The sequence below is a fragment of the Triturus cristatus genome, chromosome 9 (assembly GCF_964204655.1).
Source record: "Triturus cristatus chromosome 9, aTriCri1.1, whole genome shotgun sequence".
Taxonomy (NCBI): domain Eukaryota; kingdom Metazoa; phylum Chordata; class Amphibia; order Caudata; family Salamandridae; genus Triturus; species Triturus cristatus.
In genome coordinates this window covers 1,019,640,409-1,019,665,508 of record NC_140592.1, presented here as the reverse complement: position 1 = coordinate 1,019,665,508, position 25,100 = coordinate 1,019,640,409, and the positions used below count along the sequence as shown (strand labels likewise).

General features: G+C 46.3%; 1 protein-coding gene across 8 annotated transcripts in view; it reads left to right on the top strand.

The window, feature by feature from the left end:
- The window catches only part of TTLL5 (tubulin tyrosine ligase like 5), a 1,306,640-nt gene that overhangs the window by 372,443 nt on the left and 909,097 nt on the right, over positions 1-25,100 (top strand). For all 8 annotated transcript variants that reach the window (XM_085626706.1, XM_085626705.1, XM_085626700.1 and 5 more), the window contains 2 exons: positions 21,348-21,409; positions 22,470-22,552. In XM_085626706.1, the coding sequence (XP_085482832.1) occupies positions 21,348-21,409; positions 22,470-22,552 (145 nt within the window). The remainder of the gene's footprint in view (positions 1-21,347; positions 21,410-22,469; positions 22,553-25,100) is intronic.

The window sequence follows — 25,100 nt, the reverse complement described above, 5'->3', positions numbered from 1 at the left end:
TACATGGCGTGAAGCCTGTCAGTCTGACCAGATGCAGGACAAGAACTGTTCACAGGCTGCATTTAAAAAGGAGAGGTTTGAGTTTGTGTGTGACTGGTCACCATGAGATGCCTTACTGAAAGGGTAGAAGAAGAGACAGAACCCAAACATACCTCATCTTAATTGAAAATTACATATACACTGAGCACTCTGAAAAATGAAGTGGAACCGGACTCTACAATTTAAAGACTTAATTCTGTCCCCCAGGACTTACTATGAAAGGAATCTATAGGCACACTGCTTTGTTCTATGTATTTGTATAGCGTACAACTCACCCTGGAAGGTTTCCTGGCGCTGTAGCAGGAGCTGAATGGCTCGAGTCAGGGTCAGGTGAAGAGCTGGAATTCAAGAAGTGAGGAGGAGACTGATTTGCATGGGCAGGTCATTCCAGGGTTTAGGAGTGAGGCAGGAGAAGAAATCACCAATGTGTGTGTGTGTGTGTGTGCGTGTGCGTGTGCGTGTGCGTGTGTGTGTCCCCCGTTGAGCAGAGGTGTCTGGTTGGTGTGTGGAAGTTTCTGTGGTTGTTGAGGTATGTGTATCCAATGTTGTGTAAGGCTTTGTATGTATGCGTGAGAAGTTTTAAGAGTGCTCATTTGTTGATTGGGAGCCAGTGGAGCTCTATGGGGTGCGGGGTGATGTGAGTATGGGTTGGGAGGTTGAGAGTGAGTCTGACTGCAGACTTTTGTATGGCCTGGAGTCTTCTGGTCAGTTGAGCGTTGATTCCAGCCCTGATGAGGGCTTGAGTGATGGTTCTGTGACTTTTGGTGGGAAGCGTTGATTCCAGCCCTGATGAGGGCTTGGGTGATGATTCTCCGAGTGTTGATGAGGAGCCATTTGAAGATCTTCTTGAGTGTGTGGAACCATGAATGGAGATTGGCTGGTCATGGTGTTTGGCGTCTTTTTAGAGAGCTGGGTGTCGTCAGAGTAGGATATGATGTTGATTCAGTGGGCGGTGATGATGCTGACGAGAGGGGTCATGGAGGCTGTGAGAAGCTGGCTTGGTATATGATGCAAGCTTATGTAAGTGGGCACCCTGCACCAATCCAGACAGCACTTATGGTGATTTTAGTGGTCTTAGACAACCTTAGAAAGCTCTCTAAGTGGTAGCTGTGGAGAGCAGCCTTCAGGCTTAGTCCAGAAGGAGTGTAAAGCAGCTTGTTTTACCAGAACATAATCTTATAAGTATAGATTAAGTGAAAAAGTACCACATAGTGTTTTTATAAAAATATGTATTTCTTACAAACACTCACTAACACAATGTATTATCTCCTACCCGGAGATATAAACACAATACACACAATACTGGGGATATAGATTAGAGTAAGTAGCACAATTACACAGTGGTCTCCAGGGGGAGACCAAACCATATACTAAAATAGTGGGATGCGAACCACAACTCAAGTCAGGAATGGACCCCGAAGGCGTAGAGGAGCCTTGGACCCAAGGAACCACCCAAGGTGAGTATCTAGGAACCCGACAGAGGCCCCGTGCAGAGTGAGAACCCGACCGCGGGATCAATGAAAGTAAATGGGTAAGTCGTGGTTGCAATTTTAAAGAAGAAGGACCCTTCCCAGTGGAACCTGAAGAAACCCAGTAGAAAATAGAAGGTTGAAGAGCCACCCCACCCATGGATACCTTAGGAACCAGGATACCTACACCAGGGAAGCAGGGGGCATAGGTGTGAAGTGTTGTCTTAAACAGCCGTCGAACCCATTGGAGGACTTCAGGAAGATGCAGTTGCTGGAGAAGGTGAAAGTGTCTGGTGAAACCCAAAGGTGGATTCAGGAAGAGAAATACCTGCAAGCAGAGGGGACAGAGTCTATGCCACTCAGGAGTGACCCAGAGGCACGTAAGACGAATGCCCACCGATGTCGAGTGTTGCAGGGAAGCTGACGGTGACCTTGAAACTGCAGCTGTGCGGACCAGGCGACGCTGTGGATGCCAGTTATGAGCTGTCCCATGGCGGATGTCGAGAGTTGAGAGGTCTGTGTCCGTCGGGAGCATCAACAAGCCTTGGCAAATGCAACCAACGTGGAAGTCGAAGAAGGTACACTGTCTGGACCAATAAGGTCCAGGAGACTCACCAACAACAGGGGAGTCAGGGCAGACCCGAGCAATCAGGGGAGCCTAAAGAATTCAAAGATTACCTTCAAGAGGACCCAAAGGCCGGTGGCACTGGAGTTGCAAGAGGACCTCGAGCAGCTCACCAGAGATGCAAGCCAGCGGTGCAAGTGATGCAGTGAGGACGAAGATCTTGGGCACAGGAGATTCTTGAGGTTGGGGCAACTTGGAGCCCCCAGATCTTGGTGGAAGGAAGCCAACAAGCCTTTGCAACTGCAAGTCAACGAGGTACACAGGGGTTCGGTTCCTGTGGCTCCTACAAGGTAAGGTGGGCCAAGCTGACTGACTGGGTGCGGATTGTTAGGAAGGAGCAAATCCAGTGACGTGCGGGATCTTGGATGCCTGCTTCGTGCAGTTGTTGGATAAGTATGGGATTAGAGGCAGTGTTGAATGCTGTGGAAAGATCCAGTAGGATTAGGACCATGGTGTCACCTCTATCCATGATCATCTGGATGTGGTCCATGGCAGCAATGAGGAATCTTTAGTTGAATGTTTTAGAGGAGGTTGCTTTCAATGAAGTGGGTGGCTAAGCTTTTTTTATCATCTTTTCCATTCATTTTGCCAGTAGGGTAGCAAGGATGTAAGGTGCTAGCCTGCTCCCGTTTTTGGGTCTGCTGAGGGTTTCTTGAGGAGGGGGAAGTAATGTGGTGTGTTTTCAGGCAACCAGGTATGCGGCTGTGATGATTGAGTCATTCAGGATCAGGGTGAGGGCTCCACCAGGGACATCCAGTCTTTTGTAGAAGCCGTGGTAATTGCAGGGGTCCAAGGGTATTCCGTAGTATATGGATTGCATTGTTGTTGCAATTTCTTGAGTGGTAAGGGTGGGTCTGGCAGTCAGGGTGATCCTCTTGGTGTTGGTAGAGATGGGCAGGAGGGCTGTGAGGCTGGAAGTGTCTGGGTGAGGCTTGAAGTTTTCATAGATGCTGGTGATCTTGTTGCTGAAGAATAGGAACCAGTAAGTGCAGAGGTCCTGAGAGTGTGTTACTCTGGTAAAGCTTGCTGCCAGAGGGTGGAAGTCTTTCACTATTGCAAAGATTTCCTTGGCACTATTGGTGCTGTTTTCAATGGGGCCGGTTAACATGGAGCATTTGGTGGCTCTAATTTGCTGTTAGTATCAGAGGGCAGATTTGTAGAGTGCTTTTATTGATGTCTTTTTGACTTTGTCTCCATCTGCGTTCAAGTTGCTTGCAGTGGCGTTTGGTGAGCCCAAGCTCTTCCATGTACCAGCTTGTTGGCGGTCTAGTTCTTGTGGCTTTGTTGGCTTTAAGAGGAGCCTAGGTCTCTGTGCCGGCAGTGATCCTGGCGTTGAAGTTGGATATGGATATGGGGAGGTGAAGGTTGTCTCATGGCCGGTGGTGTAGGAGTTTGGAAGACCAGGATACTTCTGAGATCTTGTTCCAGTTCTGTCCTGAAGATTTGGTGATGGTGTTTCTGCTGTGGTGTGGGATGGAATGCTGAAGATGATGAGGGTGTGGTCGGACAAGATGATTGGTGTGAGAGCTTGTCTATTATGATGTTGCTGAAGCTGGTAAAGGTAGGGTCCAGTATGTGTCAGACAGCATATGTTGGGCCTTTGACTCACTGGTTGAGTCTGAGGTTGGACAGGTCCACCAGGATGTTGGTTGTGTTGGGTTCTATGAGGTCCCCAAGGTGATAGTTGAGGTTATTGAGGAGAATGAAGGTGCTGGAGTTAAGGATAAGCGGGGGTGACACAGTCCATGATGATGCTTCCAAAGTTGGAGCGTGGTCCGGGAGGGTGGTAGGTGAGGCTTCCACTTAGGGTGTAGTTAGCAGTGATAAGGAGTTTGAAGTTTAAGTGTTCCATGTTGCTGGTGGTGCTTTTCGAGGATATGGAGCATTGGATGGATTCTTTGAAGATGATAGCAATTCCACCTCCTGGACTTTTTTGTCCTGTCTTGCAATCTTGTACTCGGGGTGGGCAATTGCTTTGGCGATGACTGGGGCCTCTGAGGGAATCAGGCCGATTCCTGTCCAGAAGAGCAGGTCTAGTGAGCAGTCCCAAATTTCAGTTGCATGTTTAGTGTGGGAGCAAGTGTTGAGGGAGCATGCAGGACAGGGAAGGAGGTGGTGTAATGCGGGTCAGATGTGTGTGGTCATGTGTGTTTTTTTTGGTGTGTGAGGTGCATCAGGGGAGTTAGGTGGGTGCGTGAGGGTGCATGTGAAATGGCAGGGGACACAGGAGAACTCACCTTCGGTGTTGGGTGGCAATGTGCGGTTGCAGCGCTGGGAGATGAGATCAGGGTTCAGGGCGTGGAGGGTCATGATAAAGTAGTGACGGATGGGGGGAGGACCAGGTATCCTGGCGCTGGGCGTGGACAGGCTTAAACGTGCTTGCCTTTTGCACACCAGTGGTGCATCCATGCTGCAGTCTCCATTAATTGAAGACAGTTTTGGCGGGGGAAGCCGGAAATTTGAACGAGGGGACCGTGAGGTGTTGTCGGTGTCCCCTCAACCTCACCTGGAGTCTCGCCGTTGTTTGCCTGGGCTCCTCTCGTCGCCGCTTCACTGCGCGGCCACAGAGCGGGGAAAACTACCGCTCCCAGGTGCCCCAGCGGCTCCTGACGACGAAGAACGCGCCCAGAGGCGCTTAAAACACTGGTGCTCCCTCGGTGGAGCGGGGAAGCCGGAAATTTGAACGAGGGGACCGTGAGGTGTTGTCGGTGTCCCCTCAACCTCACCTGGAGTCTCGCCGTTGTTTGCCTGGGCTCCTCTCGTCGCCGCTTCACCGCGCGGCCACAGAGCGGGGAAAACTACCGCTCCCAGGTGCCCCAGCGGCTCCTGACGACGAAGAACGCGCCCGGAGGCGCTTAAAACACTGGTGCTCCCTCGGTGGAGCGGGGAAGCCGGAAATTTGAACGAGGGGACCGTGAGGTGTTGTCGGTGTCCCCTCAACCTCACCTGGAGTCTCGCCGTTGTTTGCCTGGGCTCCTCTCGTCGCCGCTTCACCGCGCGGCCACAGAGCGGGGAAAACTACCGCTCCCAGGTGCCCCAGCGGCTCCTGACGACGAAGAACGCGCCCGGAGGCGCTTAAAACACTGGTGCTCCCTCGGTGGAGCGGGGAAGCCGGAAATTTGAACGAGGGGACCGTGAGGTGTTGTCGGTGTCCCCTCAACCTCACCTGGAGTCTCGCCGTTGTTTGCCTGGGCTCCTCTCGTCGCCGCTTCACCGCGCGGCCACAGAGCGGGGAAAACTACCGCTCCCAGGTGCCCCAGCGGCTCCTGACGACGAAGAACGAGCCCGGAGGCGCTTAAAACACTGGTGCTCCCTCGGTGGAGCGGGGAAGCCGGAAATTTGAACGAGGGGACCGTGAGGTGTTGTCGGTGTCCCCTCAACCTCACCTGGAGTCTCGCCGTTGTTTGCCTGGGCTCCTCTCGTCGCCGCTTCACCGCGCGGCCACAGAGCGGGGAAAACTACCGCTCCCAGGTGCCCCAGCGGCTCCTGACGACGAAGAACGCGCCCGGAGGCGCTTAAAACACTGGTGCTCCCTCCTCGTCGCGGGACGCGCGCGGGCGGACGCCGGGCTAAGCCCGGGCAAAGGGCGGGCCCTCTGTGGCCCTCAGAGGACCGATTGAGGCCGGGACGGGCCCCTCCACTAAACCGTAAGACTTTGGATTGTTTTTAATTGAGTGGTTAATAAGTTTCATTAGGTATATTGACACATGTTGGCGTCGCCGCACTTGTGAAAGTTTAATTGAAGTTTTAGGCCCTCTCAGGAGCATAATAAAACATGGCTAAAGTGACAGCAGGAGGTAAATCAGCGCCTATCTCAACGTTGGATAACTACCTAGTCAAAGTTGTCACCAAAATCAACAGTGATAGACGTAAATCACTAGGTCATGGTTCAAATTCTTTGCCTGCTGGTCCTTTGTTGAATGATATAGACATCGTACTCTCTACTTCACCCCATGTCACAAACTGTGAAAATGAAAAGAATGATTTAACACCTTTGGATGATCACATTCCTAGTGATCAGGATCTACTTGAAGTTAATAGAGATTTAACAACTGACGTTAATGAGACTGTAGAAGACTCTCCGGAACGGCCATCTCAGAGAATGTTAAGATCCCGTAAACGGACTCATCTTAAACAGGGTCCCACACGAAGCAATCATAAGAAGACGGGCTCTGTGCCAACCACTCAGGCCACTAAGGATACAGCCACTATTAATCATCCTATGGCTAAGTTAGATTCTGATCAACTTGAATCCCTGTTAGGCCTCGTAGAGTCTAAAATCTTGAAAATTGTTGAACCCCTAGTTACCAAAATTGGCGAACTATCTGTCGAGATTGAAGGTCTACGTAATCTCTTGGCAAATAAGACCATTTCTTCTGAGAACCCGACCAAAGCCGCGGAGGGCCTATCAGTCTCTGTTGATATCATGAAGCACTCAAAGGATACTCTAAATAGCACAGCCCCACCGGTGACTGTTCCATCAGTAAATGAGAAGATTACCTTTCCCTCTGGCAGTTGCCCAAGCAAAAATGATGCAGTATTAAGTACACACCTGGGAGGTGTAAAACCAGATCTCCCCCCTGACTGTGCCCCTTTTGTCATTGTGTTAAAAAATGTTCCTCCTTTGAAGGATGTTGCCCAGAATTCCTCCTTTGAAACCCATGAATCTCTTAAAAATAAATCAGTATCGTGGCTAAATAGGAATTTTGGCTTTCCAGTACATTTATCTCATCTGATTTTAACCGCGAGAAGAGTTTCCTGGGTTGGGCGATCACGCAAGACTATAAAGGGGGATTGTGTAATAATAAATTTTAGTAATCCCCATATAGTGCACAACATCCTATCAAAAGCTACCTTGCTTCCTTACACTGGTGAGGGTATCACCCTCCATTCATTGGGCCATTTCTATAAAGAACAGAAAATACCACCCCACAGTGTTCTATGGGAGCCCAGAGTAAGTCATCCTGAAAGCCAGTTTCCTCAGGGCCTTGCCGTTTCAAATCGCTTTCAGGCCCTGAGTAACTTAGACTCTAATGATTGACTGCATTATGGGGGCACTATAAGACTTAGCATGGAGAACTTGCCCGTTGTGGAGGGTGCGGTCATGGCACCAGGTGGTTCTGTATCAACCATACGTGGAGAGGACACACAAAACGTCATGCCTGCATTGGGGACTGTCAATGATGAAAGAGTGGATGCAACTGTCAGTATCCCACAATTGCCCCTTGGCACAAGCGTCCTTAGTTGGAACATAGCTGGATTAAATAACAAAGTGCATGACCCTATCTGGAGGGACACTCTATTAGGTCATGAAATTATTGGCCTGCAAGAAACTTGGGACACTGAAAACACCTTTCTACTTGATGGTTTTTGTGCCTTTTGGTCACCAGCGGTTGCCTCAAATAGGGGAAGGGCTAAAGGCGGTCTTTTGACCCTTATTGCATTAACTATTGATGGCAAATATAGCAAAGTAGAAACGGGTTCACCTTACTGTTTAGCAGTCGAAATTAATTCCAATCTAAATGGGATCTGGCTTATAGTAAATTTTTATAATTCGTTTATTCAGAATATGCCTAATGAACACTTACGCAGTCTATCTGATTTTTTACAAATGTATAATGAACTTTGTAAAAATCCGTATTCGGTTATTGTGCTTGGCGATTTTAATGTTCATCTATGTTTTAAAGATTGTTTTATATGGGACAGTTTAGGTCCACAAGATCAAGGTAACTCCCACTTTGAACATACACCACAGGGGATTCTTTTAGACGAGCTTCTAGTTGGGAATCATTTAGTTTATCCCGCAAATGATGTAAATGACACCCCGACTTTTAAAGGAAGCGGAATAGGTTCCACCATTGACTACATTTTTGTTACATCAAATTTAGTTGGTAATGTAAGTCATTATAAGGTTAATTGGTCTACTTTTAGCGACCATAATCCCGTCCAGCTAACTCTTATTGATGATCTTAAAAAAGGAATAGCGGATAAACCGATTGTCAGTTTACTGGACATAAGGCCGACAGACCAAATGCGACGCCTGAAATGGTGTCAGTTGGTCCCAGAAGATTTCACCAAAAATCTGTGGGAGATGGTTGGGGACGAATTACTTCTGTGTTCACAAGATGGGATCTGTAGTGATGCAGTGTTGACAGCTTATCAAAAAATTTGCTGTCAGGTGAACAGTGATCTTAAAAAAGTATGTAAGGATAATCCCAAAGCTGGGGAGAAATGGTTTGATCACAGCTGCTCATTCTCCCAACGGAAGCTTATGTCAGCTCTTAAAGCGGTTCCACCGGACAGAGCGGAAATTGCCATCTGTAGGAAGGCCTACAAACTGGCCCAGAAGAAACGTAAAACTGAAATCAGGGAAAATGCATGGAATGATTTACTGTCCACTGATGTCATTAATAATAGTGCGAAATTTTGTCTATTATAAATAAACCTTTTTTTAATGGTAAAAGTAACACTGAGCTCGAATGCGGCATCCAAGAGGATGCCTGGTATGCTCATTTTAAACAGGTTTATGATGGAGATGGTTTAAGGGCGGGGCCCTTATTTAATTCTGATAATTACACGTTGACCTTCACAGAAATAGAGGTGACAAATGCCATTTTACAAATGACAAGTAATAAGGCCCCGGGACCCGATGGAGTCCCGGCTGACCTTTTTAAATCAGATATTAAACTCTGGTCTAAAATTCTTTTTAATGTTTTTATAAATGCATGTCAAAAGGGCCTCCCATCAACATGGGCGAAATCGGTGATCGTCCCTATTTTTAAAAAGGGGGATAGAGGCGACCCGAGCTGCTATCGACCAATTTCTCTTATAGACTCCTCAGTGAAAGTCCTGGGGAGGGTTGTTCTTGCCCAACTAAATGGTTGGCTAGAGGAATCTGGAAAACTCTCTATGGTCCAGTATGGATTTAGGAAAGGGATGGGTACCATAGACCAATGTTTAAACTTACAACTCTTAATTGGTAAATACACGGTGGCCAAAAAAGGAACCTTATTGGTTGCCTTTATGGACCTGTCTCCGGCCTTTGACCGTGTTAATAGATCAAAACTATGGCCTATGCTCCTAGATCTTGGTGTTGATAAAGAGATTGTTTATTTTTTAGCGGACCTACATAGAGAGTTAATAGCCACAGTTCGTTATGACCAAAAGGGAAATTGTACCAAAGATATACCCATATCTTATGGGGTTAGGCAGGGGTGCATTTTGGCACCTCTCCTTTTCACCTTATATATAAATGATCTGGACACCACCCTTGTCGCCTCATGTAAAGATATCCCCCATGCGGGGAAATATTCAGTACCTGCACTTTTATATGCTGACGATGCTGCCTTAATCGCCAGAACGGGAGTGGGCCTTCAGCTTCTGTTAAATTCTTTCGCTGATTTTATGAAGGATTTGGACTTATCTGTAAATTTTGTTAAATCTCATGTCATGGTCATTGGCCCTAAATCTGCCAAATCCAAAACTTTTTCTTGTGGGGGCCATCAATTATCGAGAGTCTCTTCTTTTCCTTATCTGGGCGTCCTCTTTGATGATCGAGACTCCAGGGTTACCCAGATACAGGCAAAAAAGATTGTGTTTTCAAGAGCTACAGTAGGAGTCCTGGGCTTTGCAAGAAAACTGGGAGCCAGACCACTGAAGGCTCTTATCCAAGTTTACAAGGCTAAGTGTCTCTCCATAGCCTTGTACGGAGCTGAGGTTTGGGGCATTAAAAATGCTAAAAGCATTCAGACTGTCGAGGATAGATTTTTAAAAAATCTCCTCTCAGTACCAATTTGCACGGCTAATTATATCGTCCACCAGGAACTAGGAATTGGTTACCTTGAAGACAGCATTGCCCTGGCCCCGATCCTGAAATGGATCAGTATCTGGCTCAACCCGGACTTACACTTGAACCACACCATTTTGAGAGATTGTCTCTCGCTCGATCATGGCTCGCATATACCTTGGTTGAAATACATTCGGACCCTGGCCAAAAATCTCGGGAGACCAGAGCTGTATCTTTCCCCCGAGACTTTGGTAAAAGGCGACATCAACTGGTGCAAAGAAAGTCATAGTTGCATATCCTCTTTGGCAAGGGAAGAGAAGGAGCTGGTTAAGGGTTCCGTTAGGAGCCACCAGCTCTGTAAAACAACACCTCTCATGGAACCTTATCTGGGATATGTAACAAACCCAAATCATCGTTTTCTTTTAACCAGATTTAGGTTGAATCAACTATACTCCTTGATCGGAGCTAAGACAGATTGGAAAAGGGTGCTAGACCCTGGCCCTTGTTCCTGTGATAATTTCTCCCCCCAGGACATTATACACCTTTTTTTCTTTTGTGAGCACTTTATTGACATCAGGAAACGTTTCTTAATCCCAATTTTAAAAGATAAAGGCTTTGTCCAAGTGAGACCTGCTTTTTTGTATCTACAACTTTTAAATAATGTTTGGGAAACTTTTAATATTGCAAGTTTTTTAACTGTGGTGATTCGTACTCTGAAGAAATGAACTGTACCCTTTTTAATGTTGGTATTGTGTTATTAATGAAATCTCTGTTTTTAATATGTATTTATTGTAGTATGCTTTTATGGTTTGCACTAAACCGAATAAAGACTTTTTGACTGACTGTGTGGTCATGTGTGTTTTTTTTGGTGTGTGAGGTGCATCAGGGGAGTTAGGTGGGTGCGTGAGGGTGCATGTGAAATGGCAGGGGACACAGGAGAACTCACCTTCGGTGTTGGGTGGCAATGTGCGGTTGCAGCGCTGGGAGATGAGATCAGGGTTCAGGGCGTGGAGGGTCATGATAAAGTAGTGACGGATGGGGGGAGGACCAGGTATCCTGGCGCTGGGCGTGGACAGGCTTAAACGTGCTTGCCTTTTGCACACCAGTGGTGCATCCATGCTGCAGTCTCCATTAATTGAAGACAGTTTTGGCGGGACTAGTGAGTCTCGTTTAAAAGGACGAAGGGACCTCATCCACTGATTAGTGGCATTCTTCATCATAGGGCCCCCTCCTCACATAACTTGACTTCTTCCAACTTATGCAGGCTCAACTCCACGTGGGAAAGCGCTTGCTACTCTGATCATTTTTGCTCATGAGGTGAGTGGAAAAGCAAAAAGGGGACAAACTGGTAACCTGCCTTCTGGTTGACAAAAGTACTTTATTGCTATTTCTAGGAGATATGGTTAAAATAAAATGTAGGGGAATAATTAGATCCTGCTGGGAGGCCGACATGTTTCAACTTGCACAAAAAACTCCCATCCTGGGATAGGGGTTTGCCTAGGGCTAACTGCATAGGCCGCCTTCTATATAGATGTGTCAGAAGTCACTGTGAGCATGAACAATTGTGAAGTCCACCTAAAAGGAATTTCAGTATACTGAACAAGAAGATTCAAGGCCCTTGAATGGGCTTTATATCATCATCTTGTGGAAGCCTGTCATACGAGTTATTTATCATTCGTGAGAACAAGGGAGAGGGCTGTACGGTTATACTAAGCAAAGGTTGTAAAGACCGATCCTGTGCACCTCTGTGTCACCACACTAACATCTTGAAGGCACAGGATCTACAGTATGTGTGTGTTTCTCAAAAGGAAGAAACCAGCAATAAGTCTAAACGTCTTAGTCAGGCAGCCAGACCACAAACATACATGGTGTTGTGCTTGAAAGCAAAAGAGTGATTGCTGGAACTGTGGGAAAGGGCTGTGGCAGCCCAGGCCAAGGACTGTGTGTGTTTTTAAAACAATATCAGAGTGAGCTTATGTCATGATGGTCCCTAGGGATGTACAAATGGCATCAGAAAGGAGTCTTTTTGTGAAGCAGACCAGTTGATAAGTTGTTACAAATTTTGCACTAATCTTTGTGAAGATTGTTTGAACTTGGAAGTGAGTGATAAAGCCAACTTTCACTTACTGTGAGCTGGTACCTGGCAGGAGAAGTCTCCATTGGAAAGCGAGGACTCTAGTGTCCGCTCCAGAGGCTGGATTTGCACCTGGGAGGGCGGAGGCACAGTTCACTTGCTTTAGAAGGCTCAAAGGAACTGGAAAATATTCTGCCTGTTCTGGAGAATCAAGCTAACGACACTCAAAAGGAACAGAAAGGTTTGGAAACCGGGCCTGCCTGCAGAAGGCGACAAGGATATTGGCGTTTGACAGTGTTGGAACCATATCTGTTCAGTGACAGCCTGTCACTAAACTTTGGCAGAAACATTTGTTGGTTAGATTTTATATGATATGAAAACTCTGGCGTATATATATTTAGGCTTTATCTTAGCAATGTGTCCATGCTGATGTGTGTGGGTTTGCAGTTTTCCAGGCGATTGCAAATGGATTTTCCTAATATTTTCTGTAAAGGGAAGGATGTCCCTCGCATGTTTTTTACAATGTGTCTTGAAATCTAACGACAAGTTCAAAATCTAAACCACACAGTTAAGGAAAAAATCCATCCTATCACTCATATTTCTCATCCTCTGCTCCACCCACTCTGCATGGAACGACGCCTGGTGGCCCCCCGCCCTCGGAAACCCACCTACTCCGACAGACCATGTACCTAGCCTCGGCATCATACTGGAATCATCCGTCACTATGAATCGCCAGTTCAACGCTGTCTCTTCCGCATGCTTCAACAGACTCCGCGTACTGCGTAAAACATTCAAGTGAATCCCCTCCGACGCCAAAAAAGTGGTCACTCATGCCCTCATCACCAGCAGACTGGACTACGGCAACGCCCTCTATGCCAGAATCAACAAAAAACTCCTCACCAAACTCAAGACAGTCTAGAACGCCGCAGCCAGACTAATCTTCGATATCCCACAGCACAACCACATCACCCAAGACATCCATGACCTCCACTGGCTCCCTGTCCAAAGAAGAATAACTTTCAAACTGCTCACGCACGCCTACAAGGCCCTCCACAACATCGGACCTCAATACCTCAACGACCGCCTCTCCTTCAATGCCTCAAGAGAAACCTCCGCTTAGCCGACCTCTCCCTAGCCACCGCCCACGCTTCTACAGGACCAGATTGGGTGGAAGGTGCTTCTCCTACCTTGAAACCGAGACCTGGAACTATTTCCCGACACTGCACCATTTCAGGAAAGACCTCAAGACCTAGCTCTTTGAATGACCCCAACAGAGCTGCTCTTACCCTCCCCTCAGCGTCTTGAGACCCTAACGGGGGAGTAGTGCACTTAACAAAACCCTGATTGATTGAATATTTCTTGCATTCACTCCTAAGAAATGGAATGGTCTTCTTTGTGCACTCAGCTTGGCACCCTCCTTTACTTCATTTAGAAATGGTCTGAAGGGACACCTCCTCCTCAAATATCTACTTATTACCTAATCAGCCTTTTCCCTTACTTTATCTCCAAAGACAACCCTCCCCTGGTCTACCTAGTTCCTTAATTGGCCAACTGAATATCTGTTTCCGTAAATATCAATAGTCACAGGTTCCTCTTGTAAAATATGTTCAAAGTTACATGTACTAACTACTATTTTTAAATATTATTCACTGAAGACTAGCATGGCCCAAGCTGTTCTCCCAGTGGGTCACTGTTTAAAAATGAAAGAGGGGCACCTTGCCACCAGAAGGTGTGCTTATGCCCGGGGTGTCTCATAATAACCTGAGAAAGGGGCAGAGACAGCTTAGTCTGCCCAGGTGGGATACCTGATCACAGGACTAATTGATAAACACCTTCCCCTTTCTACAGGCTGCAGTGCCCGACGGAGGCAGCGACAGGATACAGCACTACAGTAATCCACAAGGGAAACACAAGCACTGGCGCCAACTCGGAGAGAGGCCATAGTACACCCCAAAAAGGCCAAAGCGCACCACCATGATAAAATATGCCTCATGAGGGACTGAAGCCCACAGATGGCAACCAAAACAGACCAAGACCTGGAGACGCATACGGCAACCATTCTAGCAGCCATAAAATGCATGAAAGTGACCTTGGAGCACAAAATCCAACAGTGACATTGGAGGCGTATATCCTACAAGCAGACCACAAGAAACGAACAGATAGAGTTACCAAGATGGAATCCACACTGGCCCTTACTCAACTTAACATGACTAAACATGCCACTTGTGTAAAGAGGCTCGAGTGAGAGGCAGCCACGCTAAAGGAGAGAATGAAAGATGCTCAAGGCCGCCGACGCCTGAATATTTTCCGAATGATTGGAGTCCCGGAATGGGCAGAGGGGCCTAGTATGGAACTGTTTTTGGAGAACTGGCTGTCATTTGTGGTGCTGGGAGGGAAAACCTCCAAGTGGTTTAGTGTGGAGCATGCCCACAGGGTTCCGGGATGACTGCCGGTTCCCAGAGCTCACCTGAGAGACTACTCAACTTCAGGGTCAGGGGTGCCATCCTTAAAGCGAAGAGAATACATAGACCATGGAGAATTGTGAGGTAACTAGTCAACATCTTTCCTGATTACACTTCAGTGGTCCAATGACAGCGAGAGACCTTCATACGAGTGAAACAACACCAGAGGAAGCTGAAACTCAGGCATACCTTACTGTTTATTTATTTATTTAGTGTTTTAGAGCGTGAACATGACCCGTTAGGGTATCAGAGCGCTTTACAGGGATAACACGTTGTATACAAGTATGAAATAGTCAAAGAAAAAAAAATACCATTAGAAGGAGATGAAACATTTGGGGAATAACAAGGTGTCTACAATGTTCAGATCATACTGTTCCGAGCAAAAATTAGAATAACCGAGCAGTGATGATCTAATTTCTTCACAGCAGCAACAGAAGTGTAGGAATGGCTTGAACAATGGGGATACCCTTTGTCGAACGAAAGGGAAACAACTAAAGCACAATGCTGGAAAGAACAGGAGAGATGCTGACAACAACAGGGCCTTTTAACAACGGCCCCAACTAAAGACCATGCTGAGTCCGAGATGGCAAAAGTGGTTGCGGAGCTCCAGGGTGCCCCCTGGACGGAGACTGGTGAAACACTGGTGAATGACACCGAAGACACCCTGAAGGAGGACTCAGAATGGGAAGGCCACCACGGGCACACTTTGCGGCTGCAGGTCACCTCAATGACAGCCGATGAAATTATCTGAGACACGTGCCTTCTGCCAAGGTGTGCCAAATATACATTAGTCATCGGTAACCACCAAGAGGCTAACAGGTGCTCAACTGAATGCCACAGGCCATGTCCTACCAACTAATAGTGAAAGTGTAACAACAGTTTCCTTAATGTTCGCGTTACAAGCAGTTAGTGAATCATGGCGACGGACATACCTCGATTTGGGGTGGTGGCCAGTTTAAAGACCGCAACACAGTACGGTAGGGAGTGGCAGTAGTTGAGAAGCAGTTTACAAGTTGACAGTGTTACTGGGGCACACGGAACAAAAGAGGAAAACACATGATCCTGGCAGAGAGAGGATTGGACAGACGACGGCTGGAACGGCATACCCTACAGGTGTTGACCCGGAATGTCAGCGCACTAGGCCTGGGAATAAAATCAAAAGAGTTCTGGTTGCCAAAGTTCGAACTGGATACGCTGCAGGTGTTGGCTTCCAGCAAGAAATGCATAGGAAAGGAACCAATGGTAAGATACTGGGCAGGGGGAAATACATAATAATAAGCCACTCTGGCTACTTCTCAGGCTCCAAGGAGTAGCTTCACACTCCTTTCCGATTGGGGCAGCCACAACTGCGGCAGGAATGGGAATATCACCAGAGCGGATTAAGGCTATTGGAAGATGGAAATTCAGTTGCTTTTGAACACTACGTCCGTCCCTATTTGGCGCATAGGGTGGGCAGGTAGAGCCGCCCCCATCTCCCTCTCTATCCCCTCACCGCTTTTTGTAGGGCAGAAAATGGCAGCCTCCATTTGTGTCATTGCAGAGAAAACCATCAAGGTGTGTTGGTTCAGTGATTCAGTAGTGAACAGTGCAGCAAAAAAGATTTCATGACACCGTCTGGGAGAGGAGAGTAGCGATAGTAGTCAGAAAAACAACAGCCTTCCACATGAATAGAGTACGGACAGACTCATTGGGGAGATGCAAGGCAGTGCTGGGAGACTAGGAAGGGGAACAAATAGCGCGTATTCATGTTTATATCCCACCAGGGCTTCAAACAGATAGGCAACAATACCTAGGCTGAACAATTACTGAACTACCACAGGCCACAACCATACTGGGGAGAGATTTTAATATGGTACTAGATACCCACTTAGACAGAGCCCACACTAGGCAGACACACCATGGCCAAGCGGAGAAACTAGACAACTTAATTCAGGCCGTAGGTATTGGTGATATCTGGAGATAAATCCAATGGACACGCAGAAGCTACTCCTACTAATCAGGGCACACAACACACACTCCCACATAGATTGTTTAATCGCCCCCAGACCGACCCTTCATAAATGCACAGAGGCAGACTATAAAACAAGAGGGAGCTCTGACCACTCACCACTCTGCATCACAATAGAATCACCATAAATCTGGAGAAGGAGCAAGTGGAGAATGGCCGCATGGTGACTAACACAAAAACGGGTACAAAACGCTACAGAGCACTACTTGAAAAACACCACAGATACAGTAATGGAGGCGTCCACCCTATGAGAGGCTTATAAAGCCACGAATCGCAGGGTGATCATATCAGGGGAAGTGGAAGGTAAAAGAATTAGAGTGCGGCAATGCGGAGACACAGAAAGGGAGCTGCTAAACCTAGAGGAGGAATACACTCGACAGCCCTTGAAAGCAACAAGGACACGCATACTACTTAAAACAGAAGAATATATTTCAATAGCAACAGATGCTGCCAAAAAGGAATAATACATAGCCAAATAAAAGTGAATATACGAAGAAGGGGGAAAAGCAGAAAAGATACTAGCCTTGCTCAACAGCAGAAAGAAGAGCAGAAACCACATACGATAAATAATAGGCCCTGATCAGGATAAAGTAGTAGGTACTGAAGCCATAGCGGAGACAATGGCACACACAAGATTTCTACAAGGACCAAAACTGACCGACTATAACAGACCTGCATGGCTTCTTACAGGGCTGCCCCTGCAGATAGCTGGAAAAACATAGGGTGCTAGAAAACGAGGAAGACCTAATCTCGAAAGAGGTGCAGCTCGCATTAACACAAATACAACCAGGGAAAACACCAGGCCCAAACAGGCTTTCGGCAGAATTATTTTTAAAAAATGGCAAGTAAGATAATTCCAACAATCCACAAATTATACATGCAGGCATACTAAACAGCAAAGCTTCCCAGAAATCTCAGTATGGCAACAATAGTGTTAATACTCAAAACGGGGAAACACACAGACAAATAGGACACGTACTGTCCGATATCGCTGCTCAGCTTGGACACCAAAGTGCTATCCAAAGTGCTAACAAACCGACTCAGAAGAGTGACCCTGAATTTGGTACACCCAGACCAGAATGGGTCAATCAGACTCAACCTCCGCTGGTTATATAACAACATCGAAGCCACCAGAAGAGTGGAGCTCCCACTAGCGGTAGGCTCACTAGACAGGAATAAAGCTTTTGACTTGCTGGAATGGACCTTCCTAATTGGAATCATGGAAAAAAATGGATTTGGACCCAAATTTCTGAGATGAGTCACACTCCTATACTAGAATACGAGGGCGCGAGTCAAAGTGAACTGTGTCCGAGAGAGAGAGAGTTCCCTATCAGTCCTGGCACCAGGCAATGCTGCCCTCTGTTACCTATGCTATTCGCCCTGGCGAGAGAGGCCCTGGCAGAGTGGATAAGGGTGGATGCTCAGATATGGGGCTGGTGTTTGGGTGCTATGTTGAAAAACAGATATCTCTCATCACAGATGATATCTTTCTCTACCTAGCGGGAAACTGAGCACTCCCTGGCACGTGTGGGCAAAATATTTTCAATAAATGGGATGTACTTGGGATTGGGAATAAACTGGGAGAAATCCCTCATATTACCTGGGAAATACACAGAATCCTGGTCCTGCCACTGAAAGTAGTAACTCGCCATTTCAAATACCTTGGACTCTGTATATTGAGGTATGAGAGAATGCACGACGCCGACAACCTAACCCTACCCATACACAGATTAAAGATGGATGTAAAACACTGGAAAACACTCCCATTGTCACTAATGTTTATAGCTGTGCTCTTCAAACTGTGTGCAATTCCCAAACTCACATATATATTACATAACATCCTTGCATGCTGCTCCCGTTCTTAGCTACAGCTCTGGAGAAAGTAATAAACCTCCAACTCACCATTCACCTACAAAACAACCACCTCCTGGGCCCCTCCCAATCTGGTTTCCGCTCAGATCACAGCATGGAAATAACCATAATCACGGCCACCGATGACATCAGGACTCTCTTAGAAGGGTAGATACCGCCACCTTGATTCTCCTCGATCTCTCTGCCTTCAACACCGTGTCCCACTACACCCTTCTACATGGACTCCACCTAATGGGGATCCAAGGGAAGGCTCTTGAATGGATAGCATCCTTCCTCTCCAGAGAAACCCAAAGTATCCGCCTCCCACCCTACACCTCTGGCACAAAAAACATAATCTGCGGCAACCCACCGATATCCTGGCTGAGCCCAACCCTGTTTAACACATACAAGACTCACCTGGCCAGATCCTATGGTATGAACATCATCTCCTAATCGGACGATACTCAGTTCATCCTCTCTCTGTCCTCAGACCTCACTAACACCAAATCTAACTTCCACAGATGCCTGACCAGCGTTGCAAGCTGAATGCAGCACAGATTCCTCAAACTCAACACCGACAAAACAGAGATACTCATCTTTGGGAGCAGCAGCTCCCCATGGATGACTCCAGGTAGCCAAAGAAACTTGGCCTGCACCCACAGAGGAAGCAAGGAACCTCAACATCATATTCAACAGCAAGCTCACGATGAAGTAGCAGATGAAAGTCCTCCTCCTGCTCGTCCTCCTGCTTCCTCACCCTGTGCTTGCTCGGGAAAGTCTTCAACTAGCTGTCCACCAGCACCAGACACACCATCACCAGCCGCCTGAACGACTGCAATGCGCTCTCCGTGGGGATCACCTCACAACTACTAAACAGAATTTCCCAAGATGGACCCACATCACCCCACCTCAAATCTCTGCACTGGCTCCCCGTCCGCAAACGGTGCCAGCTCAAACTGCTCACCCACGCCTACAAAGCCCTACACAACAAGGTACCAGCATACCTCAGTCACAGGGTGAACTTCCACCAACCCGCCCGACAACTATGCTCCGCATCCCGCTCCCTGCCCCACACGCCCCGCATTCACAGGAGCGGCTGCCGCACCTTTCCCGCACCTGGCAGTTAAATCCTGGAACAGCCTCCACCCTGTAGGAATTCATGAAAGGCTTAAAAACCTGTTTTTTAAACTGAGATCTCAGTAGCAATGCCCCCATGCCTGGATACCCTCACGGGTGATAAGCAGCGAATTACAAGCCCTGTTTGATTGATTGATGCTATACCCGAAACATCCTTCCTCGCAATAAACAGGCTAATAAGATCACTGATCTGGCTGAACGTCCCACTACGTATAGAACTCCACACCCTCCAAAGATCCACATATGAAGGAGGAATAGCACTACTGAACATTCACAATTACTCCGAAGCAGCTAAAGTCAGTATAGTGAAAGAATGGGCCTACGCACCATTTGACAACCCAGCATATCGACATGACCATGAAGCACTAGGTGAAAAAGGATATATTCATGTACTATAAAGTGGGAAGATAGGCCCAGGTGCCTCTGCGGCAACAATAATGGTGCTTTCATCTTGGCACAAGTTACAGAGGGAAATGGGATGGAGAAAAAGATTAGACAAAAAACCCATGTGGCTGAGCATGGAACTGGGCTCAGTGACAACCTACAGGGGTTTAAACAATGGGACAATATTGGCCTCTCCACCCTAGGGGACGTATGGGACACCAACGGCCTAGTCCCATTTGAATACCTAGGGATGAATATGAAATGGCTGCTGCACAAATATTTAAATATTTGAATTTAGGTCATGCACTGCAGGCAAGGATCACCCCGGAGGCGGAAACCAGAGAAGACTCCCTCTGTTTAGAGATGGCTGCTAAACGGCCATATGATAGCCAACTGCAAATTCCCTTGCATTCAAATCGCTAATCAACAACACGCAGAGAGAACTAACCCAATTAAGGAAAAAATGGCAAACTGATAGAGGGGAGCTGGACGACGATGTCTGTGAGGAGGCACTGAACTTCCCTAGGAAAGTAGTGATAAAGGCATGTTTTCGTCTGATAGAACTTAAAATACTACATAGTCTAGAGTATACTACACCAGGGCACTCTTACATAAAATAGGCAAAGCAAAAAACGATGCATGCCTATGCGCCTGCTGACACCGGGCTCCTTCTCACATACATTGTGGGTCTGCCCCAAGATACAACCATTTGGGGGAGGGTGCAAAACAGACTCGAAGAAACCATAGGAACACATCAAAAGCCAGGCCTCACTGATGTTATTGGGAATATGTAAGGACTCCGATATCACATCCTACAAGAAAGCCTTAGTTAACCTCGAATTCCTACTGGTGAAACGGGAAATTGCACAGAAATGGGGAAGCACAGTAGCCCCACGACTGCAAGACTGGGAACAGGAAATGAACGTATACCATATGAGGGGAAAATCAATATACAAGGGAAAGGTAAGCCCCAAAAAACTCGAGAAAATATGGGGAGGATGGTCATCTCTGGAATAAGGCAGGAGACACCGTGCACAAAATAAGAACAAAGGATGACAAGACCTGGGAACAGGCAAATCCATCAAGAACAAGCATACCGGGAACCCAACCACCCCAGCACCACATTCAAGTAAAGAGACATTAATTAATCCTATTCAAACCCGCACAACACAAACATTACAACCGCCAGGTGGGAGGGAAGGAGACCGAGTTGAAAAGTCCAGGCATCACTACAATATCTGCATGTTGAATGAAATTGTGTATGAACCTTCAAATACAAATAAAATATGTTCCAAACTAACAATGACTGACAATATAGAATACATAACTCTTGCTTGTTATTTTGCAAAATGTATCACCATGTATCTCATACCATGTTTGAAACCCTACCTATATTATAATATACACTGAATTAGGTTTGTGACTCTATTGTAAATTCTTCTGTGCTATGGAAAAAACATTCAAGCAAAATATAATGAAATCATCCAATTTCTTCTACTTCTATGTGGACAGTGATGCTCCTTTGGATATGAAGGTGAAAGCAAGTATGCTGTCTGACATGTTTACACTTGTGGGTAAGTTCGCCTATTGTGGTATCTACTAACCACTCCAACTCTCATTTGTGGGGAATAAAAGTTAAACATGGATGCACAACGTTATTTTTGGAAATTTCTTTCCAGTCTTGAAGCACGTGTACACTTTTATTTCCTGTATGTATTTCCTCCCAGTGTGACTGCTCTATAACTAAAAAGTAAGTTAATTTAGGAAAATATCCTCTACTTTCATCGAAATCATTCCAAGTAAGGATCCATCATGAATACCTGAGATATGACTTCAAAGGAGGAAGTTTTAGAAGGCAATTGTATGAAAGCTCATCTTATTTATGCTCAGCCCAGATTTGGTCAGGCACGCCCAAGCCTCTTGTTGCCATGAATCCTGTTGGCGTTCCTTCATTTGTACCTAGCTATAACACCACCCAGCTCCATCATTACCCAGCTCCAATGCCATTCAACTCCACTCCCATCAGCTGGTACACCACCACTGTGCTCCTCCATTGCAGCCCAGCCTCTGCACCTACACCCTGCTGCTGCACAACCTCACAGCTGCTCTGCAGACACACACAGTCACCACAACCACCCAACTCCACCTGGTACCATTTGGCAATTCACAAAGAGAATTTAGTGTTGGATGTAGAACAGTCGATCATAAGCGAGCACTCATTTCTATTTTTCTCCTCAGTTTCCCAGTATGGAGTCCTATTAAAGGTTGTTCTGATGGATACAGTTTCTTATTCACTGTCTAACTTTTTAGAATTGGAATGTTAGTGATGCCAGATAGTTTGGACAGTTACCTGTTCTGGCTTGTAGTCTACGTGCCATTTTGTTTGTTCTCTTAGCTGCTTAATCTGCAGTACTTGGTACAGCGAAGAGTGTAAGGTTGAGTTGGAGAAGAGGGGAGCTACAATAACTGGGCCTGTAGTGTTGCTGACAGCAGGGTTGGGTGTGGTGAATGGTGTCCTCTCCTCCTTGTGATATGAAAGTAAGAGGGAGTGAACTGTTGTTTTCATTTCATGTGATCGACCCTTTACAATTGCATCTAGTGATGGTAACAGTGTTCCTCTCTGTGCCACCTCAGGTGTAGTCTGCCATGATCCTTCACAGCGTCCTGGCCGGAACGCCACACTTGAGGCCAAGCGGAGCCTGCTGCAGAAGCAACAGGTACGTATCATTAGGGTCCTTCACCACTAACTAACACTTGTGCATCTGGCAAGAGAGAAACTGTGGGGATGAAAGACAAAGCATGGATAAACTGACTGCGAGAAAAAAGGAAGAAACCAGGAGACATAAATTCTCCTTCTGAAGTGTCTCTTTTTTTGGGTTCAGTTTCATGGCCATGTATTGTATGTACAAGAGGAAAAAGAAGGCAATTTTGTATGAAAGATCAAATTGTACTAGGCTTCAAGATTTGTTCTTTATGAGATTACATGACGGAAAGCAGTTTAAATGTGAGCCAATAGGTATGGTATTTCTTCCAGTCATTTTCACATTATCTTAAAGTTGCTCTTTTGGAGCATAGCTGGCTGAAAGAGTGGTGTATGCTTTTCTTTTCCCAAGTCAGCTTTTCTCCCCCGTTTTTTGACCCTGGCTGTTATCTCCCTTGTGACACATTAAAAAGATATGTAGCTTGTTTTACTGCTTGTAGTTCTCAAAGCCGCGTTAACATTGGAAGCTTATAGAGATTCAAAAAGATAAGAATTAACTCTAATAACTGACTTGCAAGGTGTCCTCAAAAGGGCAGTATACCGACCCATAACACTGCAAATCGATATATGAAAACCAGTCTGGGTGAGGGCAATATTTTTTTATATTTTTGAATTTTTCACTATAGCAAACAATCCATAAATATTGGACTGTTTCATTTAGTTTTTTCAGAAAATTTCAAACGTGTTTCGCAACTTGAACAATAGAACGTCTCTTATTCAGGGCAAGAATGTATTTTACATTTGATCCAAAAGTTAGCAGCATGAACTTGTTTTTGGTTGCACCATTCTGAGATATTTATTTGTTTTCTCAAAAGCCAAGGTACTTTAAAACTCTGGTCCTGTTTGGTTCTTGGCTACTAGCTGTTCCACGTGTATGACGCAATACCCCTAGATATCTCATCCAGAATCTCAAAATCTCTGGTGGCTTCAGATCATCCAGAAGCTAAAAAACCTTTCATACTCCAGTACTGGAACTTTCATAGTTTCACATGCTTGAATCATTCACCGTCGTCGAGATGGGAGTCCCATCTTGATGACAATGAATGATTCAAGCATGTGAATCTATGAAAGATTCCAATACTGGAGAACCACAGTTACAGATAAGTAACTTATTTTCTTCTGAAACCTCAGAGATTCCACAAGAAGAAAACCTGCAACCGATCTTTCTCTGGGATTGCCCCAAGAATCTGGAACTCATTGCTTCCTGAAGTCAGAACAGATCCCTCAATCATATCCTTCACGAAGGAAGTCAAAGAACTCCTTATGAACAAATTTCTTCCCTAAATCCCAAGATTCTATTTTCCTCAGTTGCTCGTATGACTATTTATCACTGGCTACCATAGTGCATTCATCTTATAAGTACCAACATTACCCTTCTGCTTCTCAACACTGTCTGGTACTTGGCAGTTGTCTGAACTCTATGATATTCTGTTGTTATTAGTGTCTGAACTATGATATTTCCTTATTAGTTTATCTCCTCTGCTCTCTGAGCATGGTAAAGCATACCCTCCCTTTTTTGTGTACTACCCTCTGCTGCTCTTTGTAGTGAATTTGATATTACTTTTCTACTACTCTGTTCTCTGTAAATTTGTAAAGCGCTCTGATACCCGCAAGGGTAATGTTCGCGCTATAAAAAACGATTAAATAAATGATAACTCTGTCCGGAAACAGGCACCTCTACCCAGGTGTGTGTTGACCCCGCTGATACTGCGGATGTTCCCCTAATTTTAGTTACAACAAACAATTGATGGACGGAATGCTGACAATGCAGACATTCTCCCCAGTCAAGAGATCTGGGTTAAATCCATCGTTCTTTTGCCCACTACACCACCCCAGTTTAGACATGGCCATATGCAAATCAGTCTTGACCCTGTGCCTCATGGGAACAGTCCAGCCCGAACTGCCAAGCCATGTCTTCCCTGGACCGGAATCAAGCATCCTAGGACCGGTTTCTGGCTATCAGCCGTCATCAGCCAGGATAGCTTGACTCCAGTGGCGTAGTGAGCACGGGTCCCACGTCTGGGAATACCCATCCCACTTAGGGCGAAAAGCGTTACAACAAACAATTGATGGACGGAATGCTGACAATGCAGACATTCTCCCCCAGTCAAGAGATCTGGGTTAAATCCATCGTTCTTTTGCCCACTACACCACCCCAGTTTAGACATGGCCATATGCAAATCAGTCTTGACCCTGTGCCTCATGGGAACAGTCCAGCCCGAACTGCCAAGCCATGTCTTCCCTGGACCGGAATCAAGCATCCTAGGACCGGTTTCTGGTTATCAGCCGTCATCAGCCAGGATAGCTTGACTCCAGTGGCGTAGTGAGCACGGGTCCCACGTCTGGGAATACCCATCCCACTTAGGGCGAAAAGCGTTACAACAAACAATTGATGGACGGAATGCTGACAATGCAGACATTCTCCCCCAGTCAAGAGATCTGGGTTAATTCATCGTTCTTTTGCCCACTACACCACCCCAGTTTAGACATGGCCATATGCAAAT